At 49.2% G+C, this 24884-nt stretch overlaps 1 protein-coding gene across 1 annotated transcript; it reads left to right on the top strand.

Moving 5' to 3' along the window:
- Nucleotides 1-2994: 2994 nt before the first annotated feature.
- HPCAL4 (hippocalcin like 4) lies at nt 2995-24884 on the top strand. Its single transcript, XM_020983586.2, is given in 7 exon segments — nt 2995-3045; nt 3047-3113; nt 3116-3233; nt 13678-13721; nt 19743-19912; nt 20837-21052; nt 21935-24884. Coding segments are annotated over 7 exon segments (864 nt in total). The 3' UTR covers nt 22133-24884.

Raw genomic sequence — 24884 nt, 5'->3', positions numbered from 1 at the left:
ATCTACAACTCGGGCATTCAGGCACCTTCCATGAACCACCCCTCCCCACCCCTCCACCCTCCATGCAACCCATCCATCTGTTCATCTTTCTATCTCTTCAGTCAAGGTGCTGAAGCCATCCTCCTCCCTCCCCAGGCCCTAGCGCTTCCCAAACTGGACTAGGCTGGAGATTTCTAAACAAGGGACTGCAGAACAGCAGATCGGGGATGCTAATGAAGAAATGCCGGCTCTCTGCTCCAGACCTGGACACAAAGCAGATCACAGCCTCAAGGCCCTGGAGCCAGAAGGGTCCTTGGAAGCGAACTCTCTCATTTTGTAAATGAGGAAACTGAGGCCCAGGGCGGTTGATGTAGGCAAGACCAGATGTTTTCTGAGGTCCCTTCTAGCTCTGAGATTCTATAGATGACCTATATATATATTTCTTCTAACACTACCAGACCTTACTCTGAAATAGCACCTTTCTCCCTCTCTCCAGTGTCCTCTGCCTCTCCAAACTCTTTTTCTCTGACTCTGCTTGCAGTGTGCTCCCTGGGCTGCTTCCCTGTGCCCTGCTGCCCTCAGGCCCTTCCTCTGCTCTAATCTCTTAGGGAAGGGACCCAGGAGATAAGTTGATTGAGTCCCACCTTTCTCAAGAAGCAACATGGGAGTCAATGCAAAGAGCCCTAGACCAGGAAGTCAGGAGACTGGGCCAGATTATTGGCTCTGACATACTTACTATGTGGCACTAGATAAATCATTTCCCCATCCGAGCCTGTTTCCTCTTTTGGGATAATGGGGATAAGAACACCAGCACCGCCTACCTCACAGGGTGACTGAGGAGAAATCACTTTGCAGACCGTGAAGTGATTTCTTCTTCTTCTCATCCATCCCTTTCTCCTCCTTCCTCTGCCCCCCACCCTTCCACTCCCACCCCCAGACACATGGGCTTTCTAGGCAGAGGAAACACACAGCCTCTTTAAAGCTCCAGGTCACTGGGAGATTTCTCTGGGCTCTAGCAGTTTCCATAGCAACGACTCCGTTGTTTCTGAGAAGGAATTGCCTTGAATCTCTATCCCTTCTTAAAGCCATAGATCAGCTCCTCCTTGGGGGCAATAGGGTGAGTGTGGGGTGGTTGGGGGAACGATGAGGAGGGGCAGGAGGAGTGACCACAATACCTGTGTGGTCTAGAGGGAAGAGCTGGCTGTCACACCAGCTGGGTGGAGGCTGCTGCCCTCAGGTCAGGTAGAGAAGGAGGGAGCAGCTAGTCAGACCTGGGCTATCCAGATCCCCTTTGGCAGAGGGGGGATCCTCCCAAAGCCCTTAGCCCTGTCTACATTACTCAACAGTATCTAAGGACCTGACAGTTGGAAGGGACCAACTGTCAGTATTAGAATGTCGGTATTAGAAGAAACTTTGGAACATAAACTGTCAGAGCTGGAATGGACCTTAAAACATGGAATGTCAGATTTGGGGAGGAATTTAGAACCCAGGATGTCGCAGATGGGAGGAACCTTAGAACACAGAATGTCAGAGCTAGGAAGGACATTAGAAGAGAATGACAGAGTTGGAAGGGACGTTAGAACACAGAATATCAGAGTTGGAAGGGACATTAAAACAGAATGTAGAGCTAGAAGGAACATTAGAACATAGAACACAGAGCTAGAAGGGATATTTGAACGTAGAAGAGAGAGCTTGGAGAGCCCTTAGAACATAGAATGCCAGGACTGAGAGGAGCCTTAGAACACAGAATGTCAGAACTAGGAGGGCCCTTAGAATACAGAATGTCAGAGCTGGGAGGACCTTAGAACCCAGAATACTGTTAGAACTGGAAGTAACCTTAGAGATAATTTAATCTGCCTCCCTCATTTTTATAGAGAACAAACCAGGCCCAGAGAAGGGAAGGGACTTACTCAAGGTCACACTTTGAGTCCATGGTGTAGGTGGGACTATAACTCAGGTCTTCTCCTGCCCCCTGCCTCTGGAGAAGCCCAGAGCTTTTTCTATCACACTATCCAATTTATCACAGGTGTGCTATGAAAACACTGAAAAGGAGAATTGGCCACACCAGCAAAAGCCCAGATGCCCAGACCTTAAGGACTGGAAAGGCTCTCCTACGTCACTTAGCCCAAACTCCCTGCTTCTGCAGCAATTCCCCTGATGTTCAGAGGGTCATCTGCGGTCTGTTTGAACAGTTCCAGGGACTGGGAGCTTACCGTCACAATGTCCTTTTTATTTCTACAAAGTAAGCAGATGAGATACAGAGGCGATGTCTGGCGATACAACAAATCCATCAGTCAGCATTTATTAAGCATATACTCAGTGCCCAGCCATGGGGACACAGACAGGCATGAAACATGCCACACCCTCAGAGAACTTAATTCTATCAGGGCACAGCAGCCCTTCCACTTAGAACCTCCTATCTGGAAGTGGCCCTAGAACATAGAAGGCAGAAGCTGGGAAGTACTTAGAAATTATCACTTCCACTTCGGTCCTTTTGCAGATAGAGAAACTGAGGTCCAGCGAGTGGGAGGGGATTTTGCCAATTTTACCAAAGGACAGGCAACTGATCTGCATCCCATAGCCTTGGAGATTGGGGCTCTCTGAGGTTACGTGATTTGACCGTGGTCAACAGTTTGCGTCAGCGTAGAACTTGAACTCAGGTCTTCCAGACAAGCCCCACTGCCTCTCCTGCCTAAAAGGGCAGAACTGGGGGGAAGGATCCCCAAACTTGCACTGTCCTCTTTCCAGCCTCCAAGCCTCTCCCTAACCTCCACCGGGCTCCCCTGCTTCCTAGGCTGAGTCTAAGACCTGATGGGCAGTAGAACCGAAGTCATCCCCAGTCCCGATGGGGCCAGACCCCCCAAAACGGAGAAGAGCGGCCTTCAAGGCCCCAATCTAGGCAGGCTTCTTCTTCCCTTACATCCCGCCTCCCCAACCCCACCTGAAGGCCACTCCTGTCACTCTTCTCCGGCTGAGCCAATCAGAATCCTCGACGCCGGGCTTGGGGCGGAGTCCATGCAAATCAGTGTCTCCTCTGAGGGGCCCGTAGTGATACATTGGATTCGGGGGCAGTCCCTGCGGGGAACCAGAAGCTCCCAGTCTGTCCGCCTGCCCGCCTGTCCGTCCGTCCCGCCCCTCACCACTCCCGGACCCCCGAGACCCCGGTGCCTGGGGCCCGTCACCCTCCTGAGCGGGGAGGATCGACAGACCCACCACCAGAGAGCAGCGAGGACGAGGAGCATCCCTCCCCCCAGGTACTGCTGTAGGGATGGAGGGGACAGGGGTCGCGGGGAGGGTACCTCCCCCATGCCCCACCTTCCCTCGGCTCTGGCTCTTCAACTGGCGGCTGTTATAGAAACCTGCCTCCAGCGCCTGAGCTCCGAGAATTCTCAACCCAAATCACATTCGTTTCCCTTTATCCCCGACACCCTCATTCCCTTGTCCACATTTTCTCATCCTTCACCCCTTGTTTTCGATCTTCTCTTCCCCATCTTCTTATCCTTCATCCCTCATCCCCATCTCTATATCCCCAAAGGGACGTCTCCATCCCATCATCTTCTCTCCTCCTAATCCCACATTCTCCCATCCCATCCCCTCATTCCCTTATAGCCTCATTCCCTCATAGCCTCATTCCCTCATCTCCTTGCCCCCCTCCTCACCCACTACCCATCTGCCTACACCTCATACCTTCATTCCCTCATGCCCTATCTCTCACCCCTCATTTTCCTCATCCATTATCCCCCCATTCTCTGCAGCCCATTTCCCATCACCTCATCCCTAATCCCTTATCCGCCCCCATTCCCTCTCCCTGATCTCCTATCCTTTATTTTTCATCCCCTCATACCCCCTCCCCCTCCTTCCAGAGGAAGCTGTGCCCTAATTCCCCATTCCCTCCCAGTCCCACTATGTCCCTGTTCATTAGCTCAGGCAGTGGGGAGTCGAAGCAAGCTCAGCGTGTCCCATCCCACCTACGCTGAGCCAAGGTGGCCCTATCAGTTTCAGGACAGGTCAGGGCCTCAGGACAGTTTTCCCCACCCACCCATCCACCCACCAAGACTCATCCTGCAGATCTGGGCAGGGGAACTCCAGTGGCCAGCGGCATTTGGCCAGTAGAAAGGTCCCCCTCGCCAGGGGCAGCAGACTTGGCCCCCCAGGTACCTTTCCCAGAGTAAAGTGTTGGAGGGGAGGGAAGGAAAGGGATTCTCTTCACTCACGTGAGTTCTCTCTATACTTTGCCCCCACCCAGGTGTCTCTCACCAAAGATGCTCATAACCACTACACACACACACACACACACACACACACACACACACACACACACACACACACACACACAGCTCCCCACATACATATACTTCTCACATGCCTCCTCCCTACCACACACATCCGACTTCCATTCCACCCATACCAAACACAGAACCCACACCTTTTATATGCACAGCCCACACTACCCCCCGAAACCACCCACATATATTTTACCCCTAAACACATACCTTTTACACATCCCACACACACGTTCCATACAGACCAAACACAAACTCAGTTCCCCTACACACACAACCCACATATGACTCCCCAACACATCTGTGGCCCCACATCATCCCCCTACTCTACCCACATAGGCACACCCTACCTCCCATCCCCACCCCCATTTATATATAGTAGGCACAGATCACCATAGTCTATCCATGGCCCTACAATACTGTCCTTTCCCATATACCGACACATAACCAAATATAGACACCACATAGCTACTTCCCACCTACCCCCCACATAACCTGTATATGCCCAAAAGTCACCCTCCTTCTTGCTTATTTGCACACTCATGCACACACACACAATCACACACATCACATTATCTCAGAGCCAGAAGAGACCTCAGAACACCATACCTGAATGTCCTATAGACTTTCTGAATCCCAGAGCCAGAAGGGAGCTTTGAGGTCCTTGCTTGAGTTCAGCACCCTGCCTAAAGCATGACCTAGCTCCACACACGTAACCCTGACTCCCAGAGGGCCACCAGCCAGCCACATGACTCAATTCTGGGTTGTCCTGGCAGTGGATCTGGAGTCAGTCAGATGACCGGAGTTTGAATTCTACCTCTTCAACTTATTACCTGTGTGATCTTGGACAGATCGCTTACCTTCCTTTAGCTTCATTTGTAAAAGGGGAGGGGGTGGTCTAGATGACCTCTAAAGTTTCATCTAGCTCTGAGTCTATGATCCTGTGATCCCCACAGGGCCTCAGTTTCCTCATCTGTAAAATGAGGGGTCAGTGATCTCTAAAGAACTTTCCAAGCCTAAATCCCCTGAGCTCCAAGTCTTTCGTGAAGAACAGGTTCCGGGCACAGAGCATAAATTACAGACTGATTATTCTGCTTCCATCCTTGCCTCTGAGAACCATAACTAGGGAATTGGGATATTCCCTTGGACTCTTTCCTCTGCTTTTTGCATGATACCCCATAGCCAGTTGGTCACTAAGACCTACTGAGTCTTCCCTTGCAAGCTCACTTCCACCCATCCCCTGCTCTCTGCCCTCACAGCCTGCCCCCTTCTTCCAGCTTTATCACCTCTTTCCTGGTCAGGAAGTTGCATTGTCCCTTCCTTTTAACTGGTCTTCTGGTCTCTGATCTCTCTCCTCTCGGATCCATCCTGCCTTCTTTCAGAACTATCCTCTTCTAACTTGAGGATGTTTAAGCCACTTCCTACCTCAAGAAAGGGAGAGAGCCCAGAAATGAAAAATCAGGAGACTTGAGCTCAAGTCTCATTTCTGGTACCGACTTGCTTTGTGACATTAGACAAGTTCTTTTCCCTTTCTGGGCCTCAGGCTTGTCCTTCTGTAGAACGACGTGGTTAGACTAGATGAACTCTAACGTCTCTCCCCAGTCTGCCATTGTATATTCTAGCCCTGACATCCCATGCTTTAAGGTCCCTTGAGGCTTCATCATTCTGCATTCCAATGTTCCTTCCAGCTCTGACATTTTGTGCAGCAAGGTTCCTTGAAGCTCCAGTGTTCCATGTTCCAAGATTCCTCCCAGCTCTGAATTCTACATTCTAAGTTCCAAGACCCTTTCCAACTCTGAAATTCTATGTTGTAAGGTAAACACTCTATGTTCTAAGGGTTCTTCCAGCCCTGAGGCTCTCTGTTCTAAACCCTTCCAACTCTGATATTCTATATGCTAAACTGCCTTCTAGTTTTCACCTTTTATGTTTTATATTATAAGGTTCCCTTCAGCTCTGGAATTCAGTATTCAGTGTGCTAAGGTCCCTTGCAGTCCTGACATCCTAGGTTCTGTGTTATATGAACTAGATGATCTCTAAGATCCTTTCCAGCTCCAAATTCTGTGTTCTAAGGTCCCTTCTTTCTGTGTCACTCTAGGTTCTAGAAGCCTAGAGATGGTTGGGAACGTCCCATCTGTGACCCAAGAACAGGGAGCTCACTAGACACCCCCAGTTACTTTGAGGCCAACCCAGAACTAGGGGTCCATTACAGATAGCTGGAGGGGAGAAGGCCATTGATCATAGATTTGGAACTAGGAAGGACTTTGGATATGATCTAGTTCAATTCCTTCATTTTATAGCTGAGGAAACTGAGGCCAAGAGCAGTTAAGTGACTTACCCAAGGTCACACAGGTAATAAATGGCACAGATGGGTTTCAAACACAAGATCTCTAGTTCCAAGTTCAGCAGTCATTCACCTAAGCCATTCTTGGGACTTGTCTCTACTTACCCTAGTTTTGCCTGGCTTCTGCCCTGGAGTCAGGCATAGGGTTTTCCATCCCTGAGACTTCTCAGGGTTCGTATAGAGGGGGAAGCTATGGCCTCACTGGCTCTTCTCCTTCCTTCTTTCTGACTCCTCACTGTCCCTCACCCCCAACTTCTCTTCATTTCCCTGGTTCATACATTCTTGATGTAGGGGGAGGAGTAACCAGACCATCCTCAATGTAATTTTCTACCACTGTTAATGAGGAGAGGAGTCCTTGAAGCAGTTGTTGGGAGGTGGGGGAAGAGCAAGAACCTTTTCCAACCCCAGGGATCCCACTGCCCATGGCAGAGAGAGGAGAGACAATCTCTGGACCAGAGAGCTGCTGTTGCCATGGCAACCACCTCAGCACCAGCTTCTCTCTGAAGCTGGGCGAGGGTGAGGAATCGCCCCCTCCTTCTCTCACTCTGGGCTGCCTGCTCTGCTCTGGATCGCAGCCCACCAAGGCCTGGGAGGAAGAGGGGGTGGTCCACCCAGCATGGTAAAGGGTCAGACTAGGAGGCTGGTTGGTGAGCCTTGGGAGGGAAAAAACCAGGGAGATGACTGGGTGGTGGTAGGAGGGAGGAAGAAAGAGAGAGAGAGAGAGAGAGAGAGAGAGAGAGAGAGAGAGAGAGAAGAGAGAGAGAGAGAGAGAGAGAGAGAGAGAGAGAGAAGAGAGAGAGAGAAATAGATAGATAGGTAGATAGATAGATAGATAGATAGATAGATAGATAGATAGATAGATACAAATACAGGCAAGGACAGTTCCTACATTCTAATATATAAAGACTATATATAAAGAGGAGCTGGATAGGGATGTGTGAGGGAAATTGGGAGGAGGGGTAGGCATGGTGGCATGGTGTGACTATGGCTGGGAAGTATCATAGAGATCTGGTATCACAGAGTGCTGTTGTTAGATGTCTCTCTAACCGAGAGAAGGTCTGAGTGCAGGCCTCAGCCCAGCTACTAATTTGCTTTGTGGCTTTGGGCCAGTCCCTGTCCCTCTCTGGGGCCTCAGATCATTCACCTCTAAAATGGAGGTGGCAGTTCCTGCCTTCCCCCTGCGCCGGAGGGACGGGCAAGTGATTGCTTGTAATAGCGTGGGCAACCCAAGTAGGGCAGCCCCCAATCCATCAGTCAACAAGCTTTTACTAAGGGTCTGCCTTGTGCCAGGCACTGGGGATACAAAGACAAAAAGGGGCAGTCCCTGCCTTCATCAAGCTTGCATTCTAATAACAGTGTGCAGGCATCTAGCCACAGGCAGAATCTCTTGTTAACGATAACAGCAGCTGGCATTAATGGAGCACTTTAATTTTTTCCATGCAGTGTCACATTTGATCCTCACAACAACCCCGGGAGGTAGATGCTTTCATCAGCCGCACTTGACAGCTTAGGCAAAGGTTAAGTGACTTGCACAGGGTCACATGGCTAATAAGTCACTGGGACAGGATTCCACTCAGGCCTTCCTCACTCTAAATCCCGTGTACTCTCTCCGTCACGCAACCTAAACCCAGGGTAGTTTTAGGAGGGAGGGTACTAGGTGCTGGGGCTTCAGCTGAGTCTGGAAGGAAATCAGGCTTTCTAAGAGGCTGAAGGAGGGATGGAGGAGTGAATTCCAGGCATGGGGAACAATCACTAAAAAGGCAAGAGATGGATTGTCATGTTCAAGCCCCAGCAAGAGGCACCAGGGCTGCGGCACCCCCTGAGGTGGGAGAGACCTTTACTTCACCAGCCAACACACACGTGCCTCTTGCAGGCCTGTGCTATACCCTGTGCGAGGCCCTGTGGGAATAGAGGTGTGAGGTGCAGTCTGCCTTCTGCCTCAGAGGAGATCCCAGTCTGCTGGGGGGCCAGAAGGATCACCTCTGCAGCAGTCGGTGAATGATTCAGTCCGAAAGGGAGGGCTTCAGGATAGGTAGGCCTCTGATAGAGGCCCCTTCTAGTCCTGACATTCTGTGTTCCAAGGTCCCTTCTAGTTCTGACATGCTGGGACCTCAGGTGCCTCTTAACTTCAACATTCTGTATTCTAAAGTCCTTCCCAGTCCTGACAGCCTATGTTCTGAGATCCCTCACAGTTCTAATATTCTATGTTCTAAGCTCCCTCTCAATTCTGAAATTCTGTGTTCTAAGGTCCTTCCCAGTTCTGACATTCTGTGTTCTAAGGTCCCTCATGGATTCAACATTCTATGTTCTAAGGTCCCTCCCTGCTCTGAAATTCCATGTTCTAAGGTCCCTCTCCCTTCTGACATTCTATGTTCCAAGCACTCTCCCAGTTCTGACATTCTGTGTTCTAAGGTCCCTCTTGGATTCAACATTCTATGTTCTAAGGTCCCTCCCTGCTCTGACAGTCTCTGTTCCAAGCTCCCCTCCCAGATCTGACATTCTGTGTTCTAGGGTTCCCCCTAGATTTTATGGTCTTTGTTCTAAAGATTTCATCCAATTCTGAAATCTATGTTCTAAGCTCCCTCCAAGTTTTAACATTGTTTGTTTTAAAGACTTTTCCAGCTTTGATGTCCTATGTTCTAGGGTTCCTTCTAGATCAAACATTCTAAGTTCTAAGGTCCCTTCTAGCTATGACATTCTATGTGCTTGTATTCTATGTTCTAAGTTTCCTTCCTGCTCTTAGAGTCAAGACCATAGCATCATAGATTTAGAACTGAGAGGGGTCTTAGAGACCATTATTTTAAAGGTTAGGAAACTGACTCAGGGAGATTATGTTACCTGTCCAGGGCTATCCAGTTAGTAAGTATCAGAGGTGGGATTTGCACCAGGTCTTCCTGACCCCATGGTCAACACCGTCCACCTCACTGCCTTTGATTTTGTGATTCTGAGTATTAAACTGAATGAGGCTGTGTCCTAGTGCGGTGAGCCTTTAGACGAGGGAGAAATTGGGGCAGGTATGTGGCATAGTGGATAGAGCACCAACCCTGCAGTCAGGAGGACCTCAGTCCAAAGCCAGCCCCACACATTTACTAGCTGTGTGACCCTAGGCAAGTCACTTAACCCTGATTGTCTCAAGGAAAGAAAGAAAGAAAGAAAGAAAGAAAGAAAGAAAGAAAGAAAGAAAGAAAGAAAGAAAGAAAGAAAGAAAGAAAGAAGAAAAATCTTTAAGGACTGGAGCAATAAGGGAAGGCTTCATAGAAGAGCCAGGCTTTGAGCTCTACCTTTAGGTAGAAAGACTTAATGAAACTGTGGGAAGGAGGTAGGGGACAGCTTGGTGAGGGCTGGAGGAAGATGGGGGAGGAACTTCATGAGCAAAGACCCAGAGGTAGAAATAACAATGGCACGTGTTTGGGCTAAAAAGGAAATGTGAGCTAGAATGGGGGGTTTGTGTGCAGGGAGGAGATTGGGGGGGCAGGGAGGGGCAGACTCTGGATGGCCTTGAATACTAGGGGGTCATCAAAGGGTTCTGAGTAGGAGAGGGCCATGGCAAAGCTGGGCATTGGGGAAATCCACCTAGCATCACGTGTGGAATGGTGAGAGAGGGAGAGCCCGAAGGTGGGGAAGGCCAGCTAGGAGGCTGTTATGGGGACAAGAAGAGAGGACCTGGTTTAAGATGGTGGCTGCGGGAATGGAGAGAAGGAGGATTCAAGAGGGATTTGCAAGGTGGTGGATTGTATTTAGGTGGTGAAGGAGGGAGAAGCATTGAAAATGCTGAAACCTAGAACCTGGGTAGGGAAATCAGAAGATGGTGACCTTGGTTATGATCCTTGAAGCAATGGTGGGATAGACAGTCCCAGACATCCAATCAGTGTTTGAGGATCCAGAACCAGAGCTTCAACTTGATAGAAGGAAAACCTTCCTAACAAGTCCAGTTGTTGAAAAGCTCACTACCTCCTCGGGAGGTAATGAGTTCCCTGTCACTGGAGACCTTCAAGCACAGTCTGGACGACTGCTTGTTAGGGATGTAGATGGGGATTAGGTGATATGAGCTCTGGAGTCCTGTCCAGCTGCACAATTCTGCGACTCATTATTTCAAGGGCAGGACAGGAGATCTGGAGTTTAGAAGAGATTTGAGACCATAGAATGTTCAAGCTGGAAGGGACCTGAGTTGTGACATGGTCCTCATAGAGGCCATGACTTACTCAAGGTCACACAGCAAGGTAGTGGCCAAGATTTGAACCGATGTTCCCTGAGTCTTACTGAGCTTCCCTGTCTCAGTGCCAAGATGTAGAGACATGCTGAGGGCACTAAAGAGGATGGGAAGGGAGATGACGGGGGGGACAGTTTGGAGAGGTTGGTCCAGGCTCAGGGCAGGGACTCCAATCCAGAGAAGAGGAGAGATTCTGGTGGGTCATTCATGAACACACACACACACATACACACACACACACATACACATGTATGATAGCATCATGTTACATGGTGAGTATATTAGAGTACATTCCAGAAGTGCAAATAAAGGGCTATGGGAGGTCTCAGTGGGAAGGAATTTACCAGTCTGAAGATCATGGAAGGCTTCCTGGAGGAGGTGACAAAATTTAAGTTGGACTTTAAAGGATGGGTAAGAATTCAACATGTGAAGAGAGGGAGACAGGTCATGCCTAGTAGAGAGAATCATGTCAGTAAAATCATGGAGGGGAAAGCTCAGAGGACAGTCAAGAAACAAAAAATAAACCACTCCAGCTGGAGCATAATATGAGTAGGGGTGAATAATAGGAGATAAAATGGAAAGGTGGAATGGTTGTAGAGGGCCTTGAATGTCATGCAGAAGAGTTTGGATTTTAATTGGTTAGCAATAGGGTGCCATGGAGGAATTTGGAGCAGACAAATTACAGGGACCAGCATTTACCACAGTGCCTGCCACATTGTAGGTGCTTAACAAATGTTTGACTGGTCTGATTTATGGATAAGAATGAATGGTAGATTAGAGGGGAGGAAGGGGAAAGGCAGGAAGACCTGTTAGGAAACTATTGCTGTCATCCAGGAAGATGCTAATGAGGACCTGCACCGAATCAGAAGCTATGAAAAGAAAGAGAGAGGGATGGGAGTTATATTTAGGAGAGAGAATTGGGGGGACTTGGTAACTGCTTGGATATAGGCTGGAAGTAGCTGTAGGTCAAAGGGAGAATAGGAATAGGAGATAGGCTAAAGGTAAAAGGGGGGCTTTTCTGGAATGTGGAGTGGAATATGGGCCCAGGGGAAGGAGAAGAAAGTTAGGAGTCAAGCAGGAGAAGAGTGGGTTAGGCCTGGGCTTGGGGAAAGGCATGTGCAGCCACAGGTAGAGTGGGTGGGCCTGAAGGTGGGGTATGGAGCCAGGGAACCATCAGAGGAGGAGGCAGAGCTGAGGCCCTGAGGGCATGGGGGAGAAAGGACCCATTGACTGGGAAAACAGAGAAATAGTGAGGACTGAGCTCAGTGAGGGGGAAGAGAGGGATGGGTCCATAGACACAGACAGTAACATACAGCCTGTGACAATATGTGTGTAAAGAGAGAGAGAGAGAAGGAGAAAGAGAGAGAAAGAGGAGAGAGAGAGGGAGAGACAGAGTTATGCTCATGGTCATACTGCACGTTTCTGCCTAAATATACACACATGTATATATTTACAGACACACATGCAGACATACATGTAACAGATGCCCACGCACCCTCCATGCAGGGGCACACACATGTTCTCATAGCTATTCATTGAGACAACACATAGGTGAGCCTCTCATACACGTATGTACCTCCAAACACATGTACCTGCCCCACACTCATACACGTGCACATCCCCTTTCATTCACTCACACTCATGCACACAAACACACATCATAGACATCTACGGGCACACCTCAGACATGCACACTCATACACATGCACACATTTTTATATTTGAACATATGTGAATACACATATGTGCATATTCATAGCCCCTTTATATTCAAACACATTCATCCACCCATCAATCCCCCAATCCACAAGAACTTAGCAAGGTGCCCAGCACTGTGCTAAATACTGAAGATCCAAAGAGAGACCAAAAGGAAACTACGCCTGCCCTCAAGGAGTTCACTTTTTAGTGGGGACACAGTGTCAGTAAACGTGCCAAGCACAAGAATTTGGGCAGAGGAGGCTCTCCCAGTTAGAAAGGGATCAGGGAAGGCTTCATGGAGAAGGGATCATGAGCACAGTTCAGAAGGACAGGAGGGATTCTAGGAGGTAGTGGTATGTGCCATTAGAATGGAAGCTTCCTGAGGGCAGGGACCACCTTTTTTTTTTTTTAACTTGTATTTGTATCCCCAGCACTTGACACACAGTAAGGTTTTCTGATTGAGAGGTAGAGGGAGACAGAAATACATACATGATTCCATATAATTCCATAATTCCTTATATGGAAGATATATGTGTATGTGTGTGTATAATATTGTGTTTTATACACACACAGTCATGCCCAAAGGCATAGGGATCGAGGTAGGGCATGGCCCTGTGACCTCTTTGATAGAGGAAACTCTGTGCCAATTCGGGCTGGCACCATCCCTGCAATTTGGAGTCTTAGCAAGCTGAGAAATTAACCGATTGGTCCAGTCAGACAACAGGCATTTATTAAGCCCCTACTATGTGCCCAGCACTGTACTAAATGCTGTATTGGGTCTGACAGCCAGTATGTGTCACAGGGGGGTCTTGAATGCAGGTTTTCCTGGCTCTGAGGCCAGGTCTCCTACACATGCCTACGCACAGATACATGCACACTCACACACACACAATGCACATGCGACATGAACACGTGTTCATACATGTATACACAGATACTCCCCCACAAGTAATACACATATGTGCGTATGTGCACCCGTGGCCCTCACGCTCAGTAACACATTCGCTATCATATGCACACATGCAGAAGCAAGCCAGAGTCAGGCGGTGGGAGGAGGCACCACCTACATCCCTGCGGCAGGTGGGGAAAGACTCCGCAGCCCAAAGTCCCGGGTGGGAAAGGAGCCCCTGGGACTCATGACCTCCCCCTTTCTCCCCTGCCCCCAGCTCGTGTGAACTCACGGCCCCTGCACACCCTAGACACAGACTAGGTAAGTACCAGTGTAACATGAAAGCCTTGCTTCCTTCTCGCCAAGACCCTCCTTTTGCACGGCCCACCCACCGCTTCCTGTTGCTCCAATCCTTTCTGGCCTTTTAAGAAAAAAAAAAAGACCTTATTTCTATAATACTTTACCATGGCCCAAACATTTTCCTCACCTTGGGGCATGGGTTGATAAGGCCTGTTTCACAGAAGAAGAGAATGAGGGTCAGAGTGGCCCACATTATGACATTCAGATCACCTGGGCCTGCTTGTCCAAAGTCACACAGTTAGTAAGCTGTAGTGTTGGAATTTGAACTCGGGCCTTCTGGCTGCACATCCACAGTTCTTTCCACTGAGTGTTCAACCTCACTCCTACTCTCCGAATTTAAGGCCAGTGTTCTCGGCCCCATTGGACCTTGGGGAAGTAGAGGTGGTTTTGTCCAGACTCCTGGGCTTCTGGGAAAAGCTGCTTCCCTCACAGACACCTGAATCCCAACTCAGCCCCAGAACTAGCCTTCAGGTCAAATTCCCTGAATGACACCATCCCGCCTTTTTAGACACCCATACTCTAGCTTGCTGTCCTGGGTGACTTCATCTCTCCAACATTTTCCCTTCCCCTGAAATTCAATTCAGTTTAACCCTCTAGATATTATTTAGCACCTACTGTGTGCAGGGCCCTGCAATCCCGCCTTAGCCGCAGGTTTACAACCTATGGAACTAAGAGAAGCCGGGGAAGGCATGAAGTGTTTTTTGACTGCTGTGGTCAGCTCCAAAACCTGTGAGCTCAGGAGAGATCTTTTCCAGGAGGTTGTAAATCTGGAAGGCTGCCTGAGGGAAGTGGCCCACACACAGAGAATATAAAGTTGACCAGGGATTAGTGCCATTGCTAATAACATAACATAATGTAACATAATGTAACGTAACGTAACATAGTGTAACATCTTGACGCGACATGACAGGCTCTGCCACTTACTCCTGTAAAGAATGATTAAGACTGCAACAGGGAAAGAGAGAGAGGTAGGGCATTCCTGACTGCGGGGATAATATGGGTTGGTTAAGTATGACCTTGGACAAGTCTCTTCCCTTCAGTTTCCATATGTATAAGATGAACGGGTTGGATGAGATCAGGGGTTCCCAACCTTGCTTTGGACTCCAGTCTTTCTATCTGATAGGAAAAGAAATACATTCCAGAGTTTATTTCAATATGTATGTATATTAGAAGTAAAACAAATTCATTTCAATTAGATAATATAGTTATTTACCAAATATTACCTTTTTATATTATATTTATATTTATTTATATATTATATATGTATTATATATTATATTTATATTTATATTATGAGCTTTTTATAACAAGGTGGCACAGTGGACAGAGTGCTAGACCTGGAATCAGGAAGACCTGGATTCAAATCCAGCCTCAGACACTTGCTGAGTGAGTCACTCACCCCGCTCTGCCTCAGTTTCCTCATCTGTAATATGAGGGTAAAAATGGCACCTACCCCACAGAGTTGTTTTAAGGACCAAGTGAAGTATTTGGAAAGCTCTTTAATCACTATATAAATGTGAGTTATTATTGTTACTCCTGTTTTGCTCTGACCTTCCAGGAGTATATGGCCCCCAGATTGGGAAGCCCTAGACTGTGCGATGATCTCTAAGCTCTCTCTCTCTGCTCTAAGGCCTGTGAGCAGAGATCTCTTTTAGGAGAGTGGAAAGGAATCCAGCTCTTCCCTAGACTCAGAAGACTGCAGTTAAAGGGATGCCGGCAGGGGTGTAGTTGAAAGGAAACTGGACGCAGAGTCAGAAGACCCGAGTTCAAATCTACATTCTACCACCTGTTAGCTGTGTGACCTTGAGCAAGCTGTTTTTCTTCTCTGAGACTCAGTTTCCTCATCTGTAAAATGAGGGACTGGACAATAATACCTGCAATTCCCCTCCTTCCCAGGGTATTTGGCGGAAAGTCATCTGTAATCATGAAAGAGGCATAGAAATAGGAGCCAGTTACTCTCAAGCTCCCCCCCGCCTCCCTGCCAGCACCTTCTCCAGAAAACCAGTCTCCCAGGAAACTACTCCCCCCATGTCATTCCCCAGAGAGAATTCATCATGCTCTCATGATAACAAGTGCCAGAAAGCTCCCCACACCACCCCCACGGCTCCGCCATCTTCCCAGCAGCCCAGGGAAGGAAGGCAGGAAGGTAGACTTGCTGCTAAGTAAGTACAGCTGGTGAGGCTGAGCCCCCGGAGGTAAGTCACACGAGTCAGCCAGATACAGAACTTCGTCCCCAGGCACACACTAGCTGTCCTTCAGGCAACCCCCAAAGCTGCCTTCTGCGCTTTCTGCAGCTGTAACAAGACCAGGGGCTAGCCTGGTCCGAGCTCAGTCCTCTTTCCAGGGGCCCCACATCCTGCCCCACCCTCCCTCTCAGCTCCAGCGGCTGAGCAAGGACTCTCCCAGAGGGGCTATTGACTCATTGTGTGACATTGAAAAAATGCCTTTCCTTCTTTGGACCTCAGTTTCTTCATTTGTAAAATGGAAGATCTAAATCTTATAATTCTATGTTTCTATGAATGTATGACGAGCTCCCCTCCCCAGCCCTTCTCTACTCCTCAGATGTTGTGAAGAGTAGGAAGGTGGCTCATGATGATAAAGAAGCTCTCAATGGTCAACTGGGTTTCCCATAAGCATCTCTGCTGCCCCCAACCTCCTCCACTGCCTTTCACTGACCCCTCAATGCTCCCCACTGCCTCTAACCTATTCTAATGACCCCTAATACCTCCCACTACCTCCCAACGTTCCCCCATAGCCTCTAATACCCCTTATTGATCCCCAAAACCTCCTCTGCCTCCAACCTTCCTCACTGCTCCTCATTAACCCCCCAGCACTCTCCAACCTTTTCCCACTGACCCCTAACATCTCCCACTGCTCCCAACGTCCCCCATTGCCCCAATGCCCTTTACTGATCCCCAAAACTCCTCTGCCACAACTTTCCTCTTTGACCCCAATTGACTCCCAATACTCTCCAGCGTTTTCCCACTGACCCCCCCAAATCCCCACTGCCCCTAGCAAGACTCACAGATCCCCAACACTTTCCACTGCCCTTTCCATACCCTTCACTGATTCCTCAGCATTTTATCCACCCCCAGTACTTCCCATTAACTCTTCAGCATCTCCCAATGGTCCCTGTCTCCTATCCCTCACCCCCATGCTTCTAAATACCACCCCTTCCCCACCCTTTGCTCTTCTAAACACCTGTTGCTGTGGGGTTGGTCTCTGTCTCCCTCTGGTGGCCGACTTGGGTTCTGCACCCCCTGTACCTTAGAGTGCTCTGAGGAGGCCTCCTGCGTTGGAGGGTATGAAGGAGGGTGACAGAATGTATGCTGCTGAATCTATGGGGATATCAGCTTCCTCCAAGTGTGCAATTGGAGGAGGGCTATGGACTGCCGAGGAGTTTATTCACTCACTGAGGTCTCTTTGCTCAGCCTCCACACTGCACAGGGAGTTGGTTGCGCCATGTTGGGTTAGGGAGACCCAAGCTCTGCCCTCAGGGAGAACCCGATCTAGATTGGCTTAGACAGGGATGGAACAACTGGGCAGAGGTGTGGTGGAAAGGACACAACTTTGGGAGTCAAAAGTTGGGTTCACATCTCAGTCCCAACACTCATTGCCTCCAAGACCTTACGCCAATCCCTCCCCCATCTGTCCTCAGTTTCCTTGTCTTTCCTCACAGTAGAGGAGGCATGATGCACTGGATAGAGTCAGGAAGACCTGAGTTTGAATTCAGCCTCAGAAGCCTGTAATCTATGTGACCCTAGGCAAATCACTTAACCTCTCTGGCCTCAGTTTCCTCATCTGTAAAATGAGATGGTTGGACTCAACAACCTCTAAGATCCATTCTGGCTGTAAATCGATGAGCCTGTGGTAACATGAGGGGAGAAGGTAACCTCAATAGCCCTATGAAACCTCTGAACTCTGAAGCTGGTGCCCTCTAGGTGGGAGTGAGCACGGAAGGCTGCCTGGAGAAGATGGCACACCCAGAATAAGAGGCTGGCCAGGAATATTAACAGCAGCAATTATAATATGCTGATTACTACCTCTGTGGCCTTGGGCAAATCACATCACCACCTCCTTGTTTGTTCATCCGTTTCCTCTTTGGTTCTATGAAGAGGACTGGGTTTGATGACCCTTCCAGCCTAAGTCTCTGCTCCTCAATCTCTGATCTCAATGCTTTTTTTTTCTTTTTGGTGAGACCATTGGGGTTAAGTGACTTAGCCAGGGTCACACAACTAGTAAGTGTTAAGTGTCTGAGGCTGGATTTGAACTCAGGTCCTCCTGACTCCAAGGCCAGAGCTCTATTCACTATCCCTCCAATGCTTCTTAAAGGAGTTTTAATCTTGTATGGATGTAGAACACAGGGTTCCCTCTGTTTGTAAACAATCTTCAAGAGTAACTGTTATTCAGGCAGCAAGGTGGCACAGTGGATAGAGCGCTGGGCCTGGAGTCAGGAAAACCCGAGTTCAAATCCAGCCTCAGACACTTAATAGCTGGGTGACCCTGGGCAAGCCACTTAACCCTGTTTGCCTTAGTTTCCTTGTCTGTAAAATGAAGGACATGGTAAACCGCTCTAGTACTATTGCCAATGAAAACCCCAGGTCCACAAAGAGTCTGGCACAACTGAACACCAATCTTGTCGGGATGTAGAACCCAGGACCCTCCCCCCTTCTCCTGCAGTCCCCGATGGTGGGCTGCTGTGACCTTAGCTAGGCTGCTCCTTGGACAACAGATATGGACTCCATCACTGAGCCCGGGCTTGAAGCCATTCTAGCTCAGTAAGAGGTACCTGAGCTAAGAGTAAGAAAGATTTTTAGAATGACAGAAGGTGTTCTATCATAGAATGAGAGCTTTCGAGGGGGAAGGCGCTCAGAGGTCATGTTGTCCAACTTCCTCCTTTTACAGATGAGAAAACAGAGGGACCGAAAGGTTAGTCACCCCGGGTTACACAGCAAATGGTACAGCTGAGAGTCAAACCCAATAAGGTTCAGATGTTATCATCCTCATTTTATATATGAAGAGAAAGAATCCCATAGAGATGAAATGACTTGCTCAAGGTCATATGGTTAATTGAGGAAGGGGTTGGGAAGGGTATAAGCACTTATATGACCCCTACTATGTGCCACTACCATGTACCTACTATGTGCTGAGCTATGCTAAGCATTTTATAAGTAATGTCTCATTCGAGACTCACACTAGCCTTGGGAGGTAGATGCCATTTTACATTACATTTACATTAACCCCATTTTACGGTTTAAAAAACGGAGGCAAACAGAGGTTGAATGACTTGATCAGGGTGATAACAGCTAGCAAATGTCTGAGGCTGGATTTGTTCTTGACTCTGGACTCAGAGCTCCCTCCACTGCACCACTTTGCTACCTCTAGGTAGACATGCTTTCTGTTACACTTTTAGGTTAAAGTCTACGACTGTTCTGAGAGGTAGGTAGTACAGTCATTATTTTCCTTATTTTTCAGGTGAGGAAAGTAAGATTCTGAGACATTGAAGATCAGGGAAAAGAGGGAATTTTAAAACCACCTCAGGTTTTATGTTATGCCTTTCAAATTGCCAAAGATGACAAATGATGAAAATGGCAAATGTTGGAGGGGTTGTGGAAAGATAAGTTCACTAATACATTGTTAGTGGAATTGCAAATTAGTACAACCATTCAGGAAAACAATTTGGATCTGTGTTCAAAAAGTAACAAAATTGTGCATACCCTTTGATCCAGAGATACTGCCCCTGGATATATATATTAAGGGAGTAAAAAACAAAGGGAAAGTCCCATATATACAAATGTTTTCAGCAGCATCTTTTGTAGTAACAAAGAACTTGAAAGAAAGAGGGAGTTCCCAGGGCCCAGCCTGGGGAGGGTGGTTGTCTGGGGCACACAAGGGCTGAGGGGACCCACTGAGGTCCCCAAGGAAGGGGTTCTCCTTTGCCAAGGCAGGGCCTGAGCTCTCTCTGTGCCTGTGTGCCCCAAGGCTGGGCCATGGGGAAAGGAAGCAGCAAGCTGGCCCCCGAGGTGTTGGAGGACCTTGTACAGAGCACGGAGTTCAGCGAGCAGGAGCTGAAGCAGTGGTACAAAGGCTTCCTGAAGGACTGTCCCAGTGGCATCCTCAACCTGGAGGAATTTCAGCAGCTCTATGTCAAGGTAAACCTCCTCCCTCCTCCCCTTCCGTCTTCCCCTGCCTGGACTCCTGGGCTGTGGATGGAGGTCGGGGCCAAGGTCAGCTGGAGCAAAGTCGAAGCCCCTGAGGCCTCATGCTTATGAATCCCAAGGGAGAGGGTCCCTACCCAAGGGGGGGTGCTGGGGCCTTCCCTGTGGTGGGAGGTGTTACACAGATCCTACCTGGAGGCCCTCTCCATTCTCCCTCTTCTCTCACCTGATCCCCAACGCAGACACACCTTTCCCTGCCCTGGAAGTGTAGGTGGTCTTGTGCTTACCTCCACCATGCCCCAGGAGTCTGGGGGGGGGGGCGAGGGAGTGGGAGATCCCTAGGGACATGCCTAGTGGCATCAAGGCCTGCAGTTTCAGGTTGCTCCCACCAGGACCCTGGGTTTCAATTTTTTTTAAATTGTTTTATATTTTTTCAATTAACGAACTATTTTCTCTCCCTGCCCCTAATGAAAAAGCCAAAAAAAAAAAGCCCAACAAATATACATAGTCAAGCATAACAAATTCTTTTATTGGTCATGTACAAAAATATCGATGTCTCCTTCCGCTCCCTAAGCTGACCACCAGTCTTTCAGGAGGTGGGTAGCTTCAGGTCTCTTGAAATCATGGCTAGTCATTGCATTGATCGGAATTCTTAAGTCTTTCAAAGTTTGTCTTTGCAATGTTATTGTTATAATATAAATTGTCCTCGTGGCTCTGCTCATTTCTCCATGCATCAGTCCCCTACAAGTCTGCCTTGGGCTTCCCTCCCCCCTCCTCCAGGCTCACATCTGACCCTGCCTCAGTCCTCTGCTCTGCCTCCTGTTTCCTCTCTTCTCTCTGCTTTTCTCTTATGGTGTGTGGCTCCCTGTCCTCCTCCTTTCCTTTCCCCCCAACTGTTCCCCTCTCTCCTTGATCTAGTTTTTCCCATATGGTGATGCCTCTAAGTTTGCCCAGCATGCCTTCCGCACCTTTGACAAGAATGGAGACGGGACCATCGACTTCCGGGAGTTCATCTGTGCCCTGTCGGTCACCTCTCGAGGCAGCTTCGAGCAGAAACTCAACTGGGCCTTTGAGATGTATGACCTGGATGGGGACGGACGTATCACCCGCCTGGAGATGCTGGAGATCATTGAGGTGCTGACGGCGAGGGACATCACAAGTCAGAGCGGGGCTGGGGCATTCAGAGGGGCCGAGGGTCAGAGCAGGGGAGCAAGGGAGAAACTGAGGAGGGCAAGGAGAAGACAGGTTTAGAGGTCAGAGAGTGGGCCACATGGCTGGGGTGGTCAGAGAAGAGAAAGGCAGATTTGGAGAGGTCAGGGGTCAGAGGAGTGAGTTCAGAGGTCAGTGGTTTTAAATTAGAGGTCAGAGTAGTCCACAAAGTCACACAATCACAGAATGTTAGGGTTTGAAGGCACCTGTGGCCATCTTGTCCAACCCATACCTGAACAAGGAATTCCCACCATAACGTACTTGACATGGTTTTTTAGTCTCTGCTTGGAGCCCTCCAGTGACAGGGAGCTCACTCTTTCTGGGAGCAGCCCATTATGATTTTGGACAGTCCTAATTATCAAGCCTGAATTTGTCTCTTTTCAACTTTTACCCATTGCTCCAGGTTCTGCCCTCTGAGGCCAAGAACAAGGCTAATCCCTTTCCTACATGAAAAATGCTTGAAAGTGATAGGTATCACTTCCCCAAATCTCTTCACCAGGCTGTGCATCCCCAGGTCCTTCGGCCAGTCTTTAGGTGGCATGACCCTGAAGCCCCAGGTCAGGGGGGTCAGATAGCAGAGCGAAGTAGTGAAGTTTGGGAATTGGAGGTCAGGATGAGTGGTGAGGTCTGAGGTCAAGGGTCAGAAGTCAGAGTGGGACAGTGAGAAGTTTGGTCTCAGGGAATCCAAGGGGCTTGTCCAGAAGGCTGGGCCAGCAGGGAAGGAGGGGCTGATCCAGATGCCTTGAGCAGCATCTCCACTCTTCCCTGAAAGGCCAGGGCTCACCATTCTCCTGCCTTCCCACCCAGGCTATCTACAAGATGGTAGGAACGGTCATCATGATGCGCATGAACCAGGATGGGCTGACCCCTCAGCAACGTGTGGACAAGATCTTCACCAAGATGGATCAGGATAAGGACGACCAGATCACCCTGGAGGAGTTCAAGGAGGCTGCCAAGAGTGACCCATCCATTGTGCTTCTGCTGCAATGTGACATGCAGAAGTAGGGGGAGCCCTGCCCCGGGGCTTGCCCCTGCCCAGGGCCTTCCACGGTCCTAAACACTTCTGTCCAGGGCATCCCTGTGTCCTACCCTGGGCCCCCCCCATCCCCAGGGCCTCCAGGGTCCTAATCCCTTCTGTCCAGGGTCTCCCTGTGTCCTGCCCTGGGCCTCCCCATCCCCAGAGCTTCCCAGGGTCCTAACCCTTTCTGTCCAGGGCATCCTTCTGTCCTTTTCTTCCCTCCCCTCTCCTCCCTCTCCTCAGAGCCACCCAGTTTCCAGCCCTCCTCTGCCCTGGATCTTCTCCCCAAGTCTTCCAATGTTCCACACTTTTCTGCCCCAGGTTTCTCCCACCTCAGGGGCTCTCCAACTCCCCCTCCCTAGGGCCTCAGCCCACCTCTGCCCTCCCTCTCCCCAGGGTTTTCTAGTGCTCCATCCCTCTTTGCCCCAGGTATCCCTCAACCCCTTGGCCTTGGCTGTGGTTCACCCTGCCCCTTCCATGGGCTCCCCTCATCCCAGGGTCTTCCAGGGGCCCAGCTGTCTTAGCCCTGGATCCCCTCCCTGTGTCACTCCTTCCTCCAACCCTACAGTTTTGCCCCTGGTTCCCCCTCCTCTCCTGTTGAACTTACTGGCAGAGCTTAGGGGCAGGCCTTGAGGAGGGGGGTATCCCTAGCCCCAGATCCATCACATGCTGACCCAATACTCTATTACTGGGTCCCTGGCCAGTTTTTTTCCCGGGGCGATGTCCCTGTTCCTAGGGACTCCCTGGGCCCCCTAAGCCCAGTAAGGGAATTCCTCCTGGAAGCACTTTGGCATAATACAAAGAGCCCTATATTCAGAGTCAGAGGACCCAGGTTTGAGCCCTGGCTCTGCTCCTTCCTGGTTATGTGACCTTAGGCGAGTCACTTCGTCACTCTGAGCCTCAGTTTTCCCATCTGTAAAATGAGGGGGTTGGACTAGATGATTGCTAAGGGACTTTTAGCTCCAAATCTCACCAGCCTATGAATCTCCATCAGTGCTTCCTTCCCCATGCCCTCCCCCTGCCCAGTCCATGACAGACACCCAAATCCCATCCCAAGAGAATCCACTCACTCCTCCAAACCCACTGCAGGTGGGGAAAAGATAAGGGGACAGCTGGGCCTATCCTGAGCATCTGTTCCCACTTCCATGACACTTGCCTTTCCCTTCCTGAGGCAAGTCTCTTTGGAGATCTTTCCAGGCCTTCATTGGGCTGGGGCTGGACCCTCTAAAGGGAGTGAATTCCACCCTGATGAATGCTGGGAAGAGCAGTTGGTACGGGTCCCTGGTGCCCCCATCTTTTTTTTTTTTTTTACATTTTAATATTTTGGGCAGTTGTGCCTAAGAGCAGATGACTCTGAAAGCTCAGTTTCCCAGATGGAGGTGACCCCCCTGATCTTCCCCCTCAAGGTCCTGCTACTCCTCAAAGGCAACAGAGTCTTTGGGCCCAGACCTTCCTTAATGGGGTCCTCTCTGGCTCTAGGCCCAAGGGGTGGATTATTTGTTTAAAGGAAGAAGTGAGTGGAGGGACAGAGCCTCGAGGGGTCATGGTAGGTATGAACAGTCACAGCTGAATCTCAGGTGGAGGAGTTGTCCTATTCATGGTCATTTGCTGGCCAAGAAAGTCACATTCAGTGATAATTAGAAATGTAGACAGCAAGTTGAAGGGAGGAAATCACCGAAAACACCCCTCTCTTAAGTTAAAAAGCTGAGGCTGTGTGGAAGTTGATCCCCTATGGGTGAATATGCTGATCAGTGGGCATTTTTGTTGCAAGAGAAGGGAGCCTGAGCTGCTGTTGCTGGACGAGAGGAGGTGTGGTCTGGATGCCCTGGCTTCTGAGAGGCTCGTGGGAACATCACTTAATTCAATTCAACAAAGGTTCAAGGAAAGAAGGATAAAATAATGCAAGAGTCCCTGACCTTAAGTAGCTTTCATTCTGTTGGGGGCCTACTGTGCTGGACTCGAGAAGGGGCTAGATACAAGAAATAATGCCAAGTAATTTCATGAGGGAGAGAGGCAATAGATTTATATTGAGGGAGAGAGGGAGAGGAAAGAGAAACAAAGAGAAGAGAGAGAGAGGAAAAGTGGGGGAAAGAGAAAAGAGAAAAAGAAAAGAGAGAGAAAGAAAACAGAGGGAGGGAGAAGAAAAGAGAAAGTAAGAGGAGGAGAAAGGAGAGGAAGAGAGGAGAAAAGAGGAGAGGAGAGAGATAGAGAGAGGAGAAAGTAGGAGAGAGAGAGAAAGTGAAAGAAAGAGAAAAGAGAGAGAAGAGAAAAAGGAGAAAGAGGAGAAAAGGAAAGAGGAGAGGAGAAAAAGAAAAAGGAGAGAGGAGAAAGGAGAAAGATGAGAGAGAGAGTGGAGAGAGAGGATAAAGGAGAAAGTAAGAGAGGAGAGAGGAGAAAAGAGAGAAAGGAGAGGAGAGAAATAGAGAGGGGGAAAGTAAAGGGAGGGAGGGAGGAGAAAGAGAAAGAGAAGGAGAGAGAGAGAGAGAGAGGAAGAAAGAGAAAAGAGAGAGGAGAGAAAAAGAAATGAGAGAGAAAGAGAGAAGAAGAGAAAGGAGAGAAACAGAAGAGAGAGAAAGGAAGGGAGAGAGAAAGAGAACAGAGGGAGGGAGAAGAAAGGAGAAAACAAGAGGAGGAGAAAGGAGAGAGGGAGAGAGAGGAGAAAAAAGAGGAGAGGAGAGCTATAGAGAGAGGAGAAAGCAGAAGGAGAGTGAGCGAGAGAGAGAGAGAGAGAGAGAGAGA

Source organism: Phascolarctos cinereus, unplaced genomic scaffold, assembly GCF_003287225.1.
Source record: "Phascolarctos cinereus isolate Bilbo 61053 unplaced genomic scaffold, phaCin_HiC Scaffold_726;HRSCAF=1367, whole genome shotgun sequence".
Classification (NCBI taxonomy): Eukaryota; Metazoa; Chordata; class Mammalia; order Diprotodontia; family Phascolarctidae; genus Phascolarctos; species Phascolarctos cinereus.
This window is presented reverse-complemented; position numbering and strand designations above follow the sequence as displayed.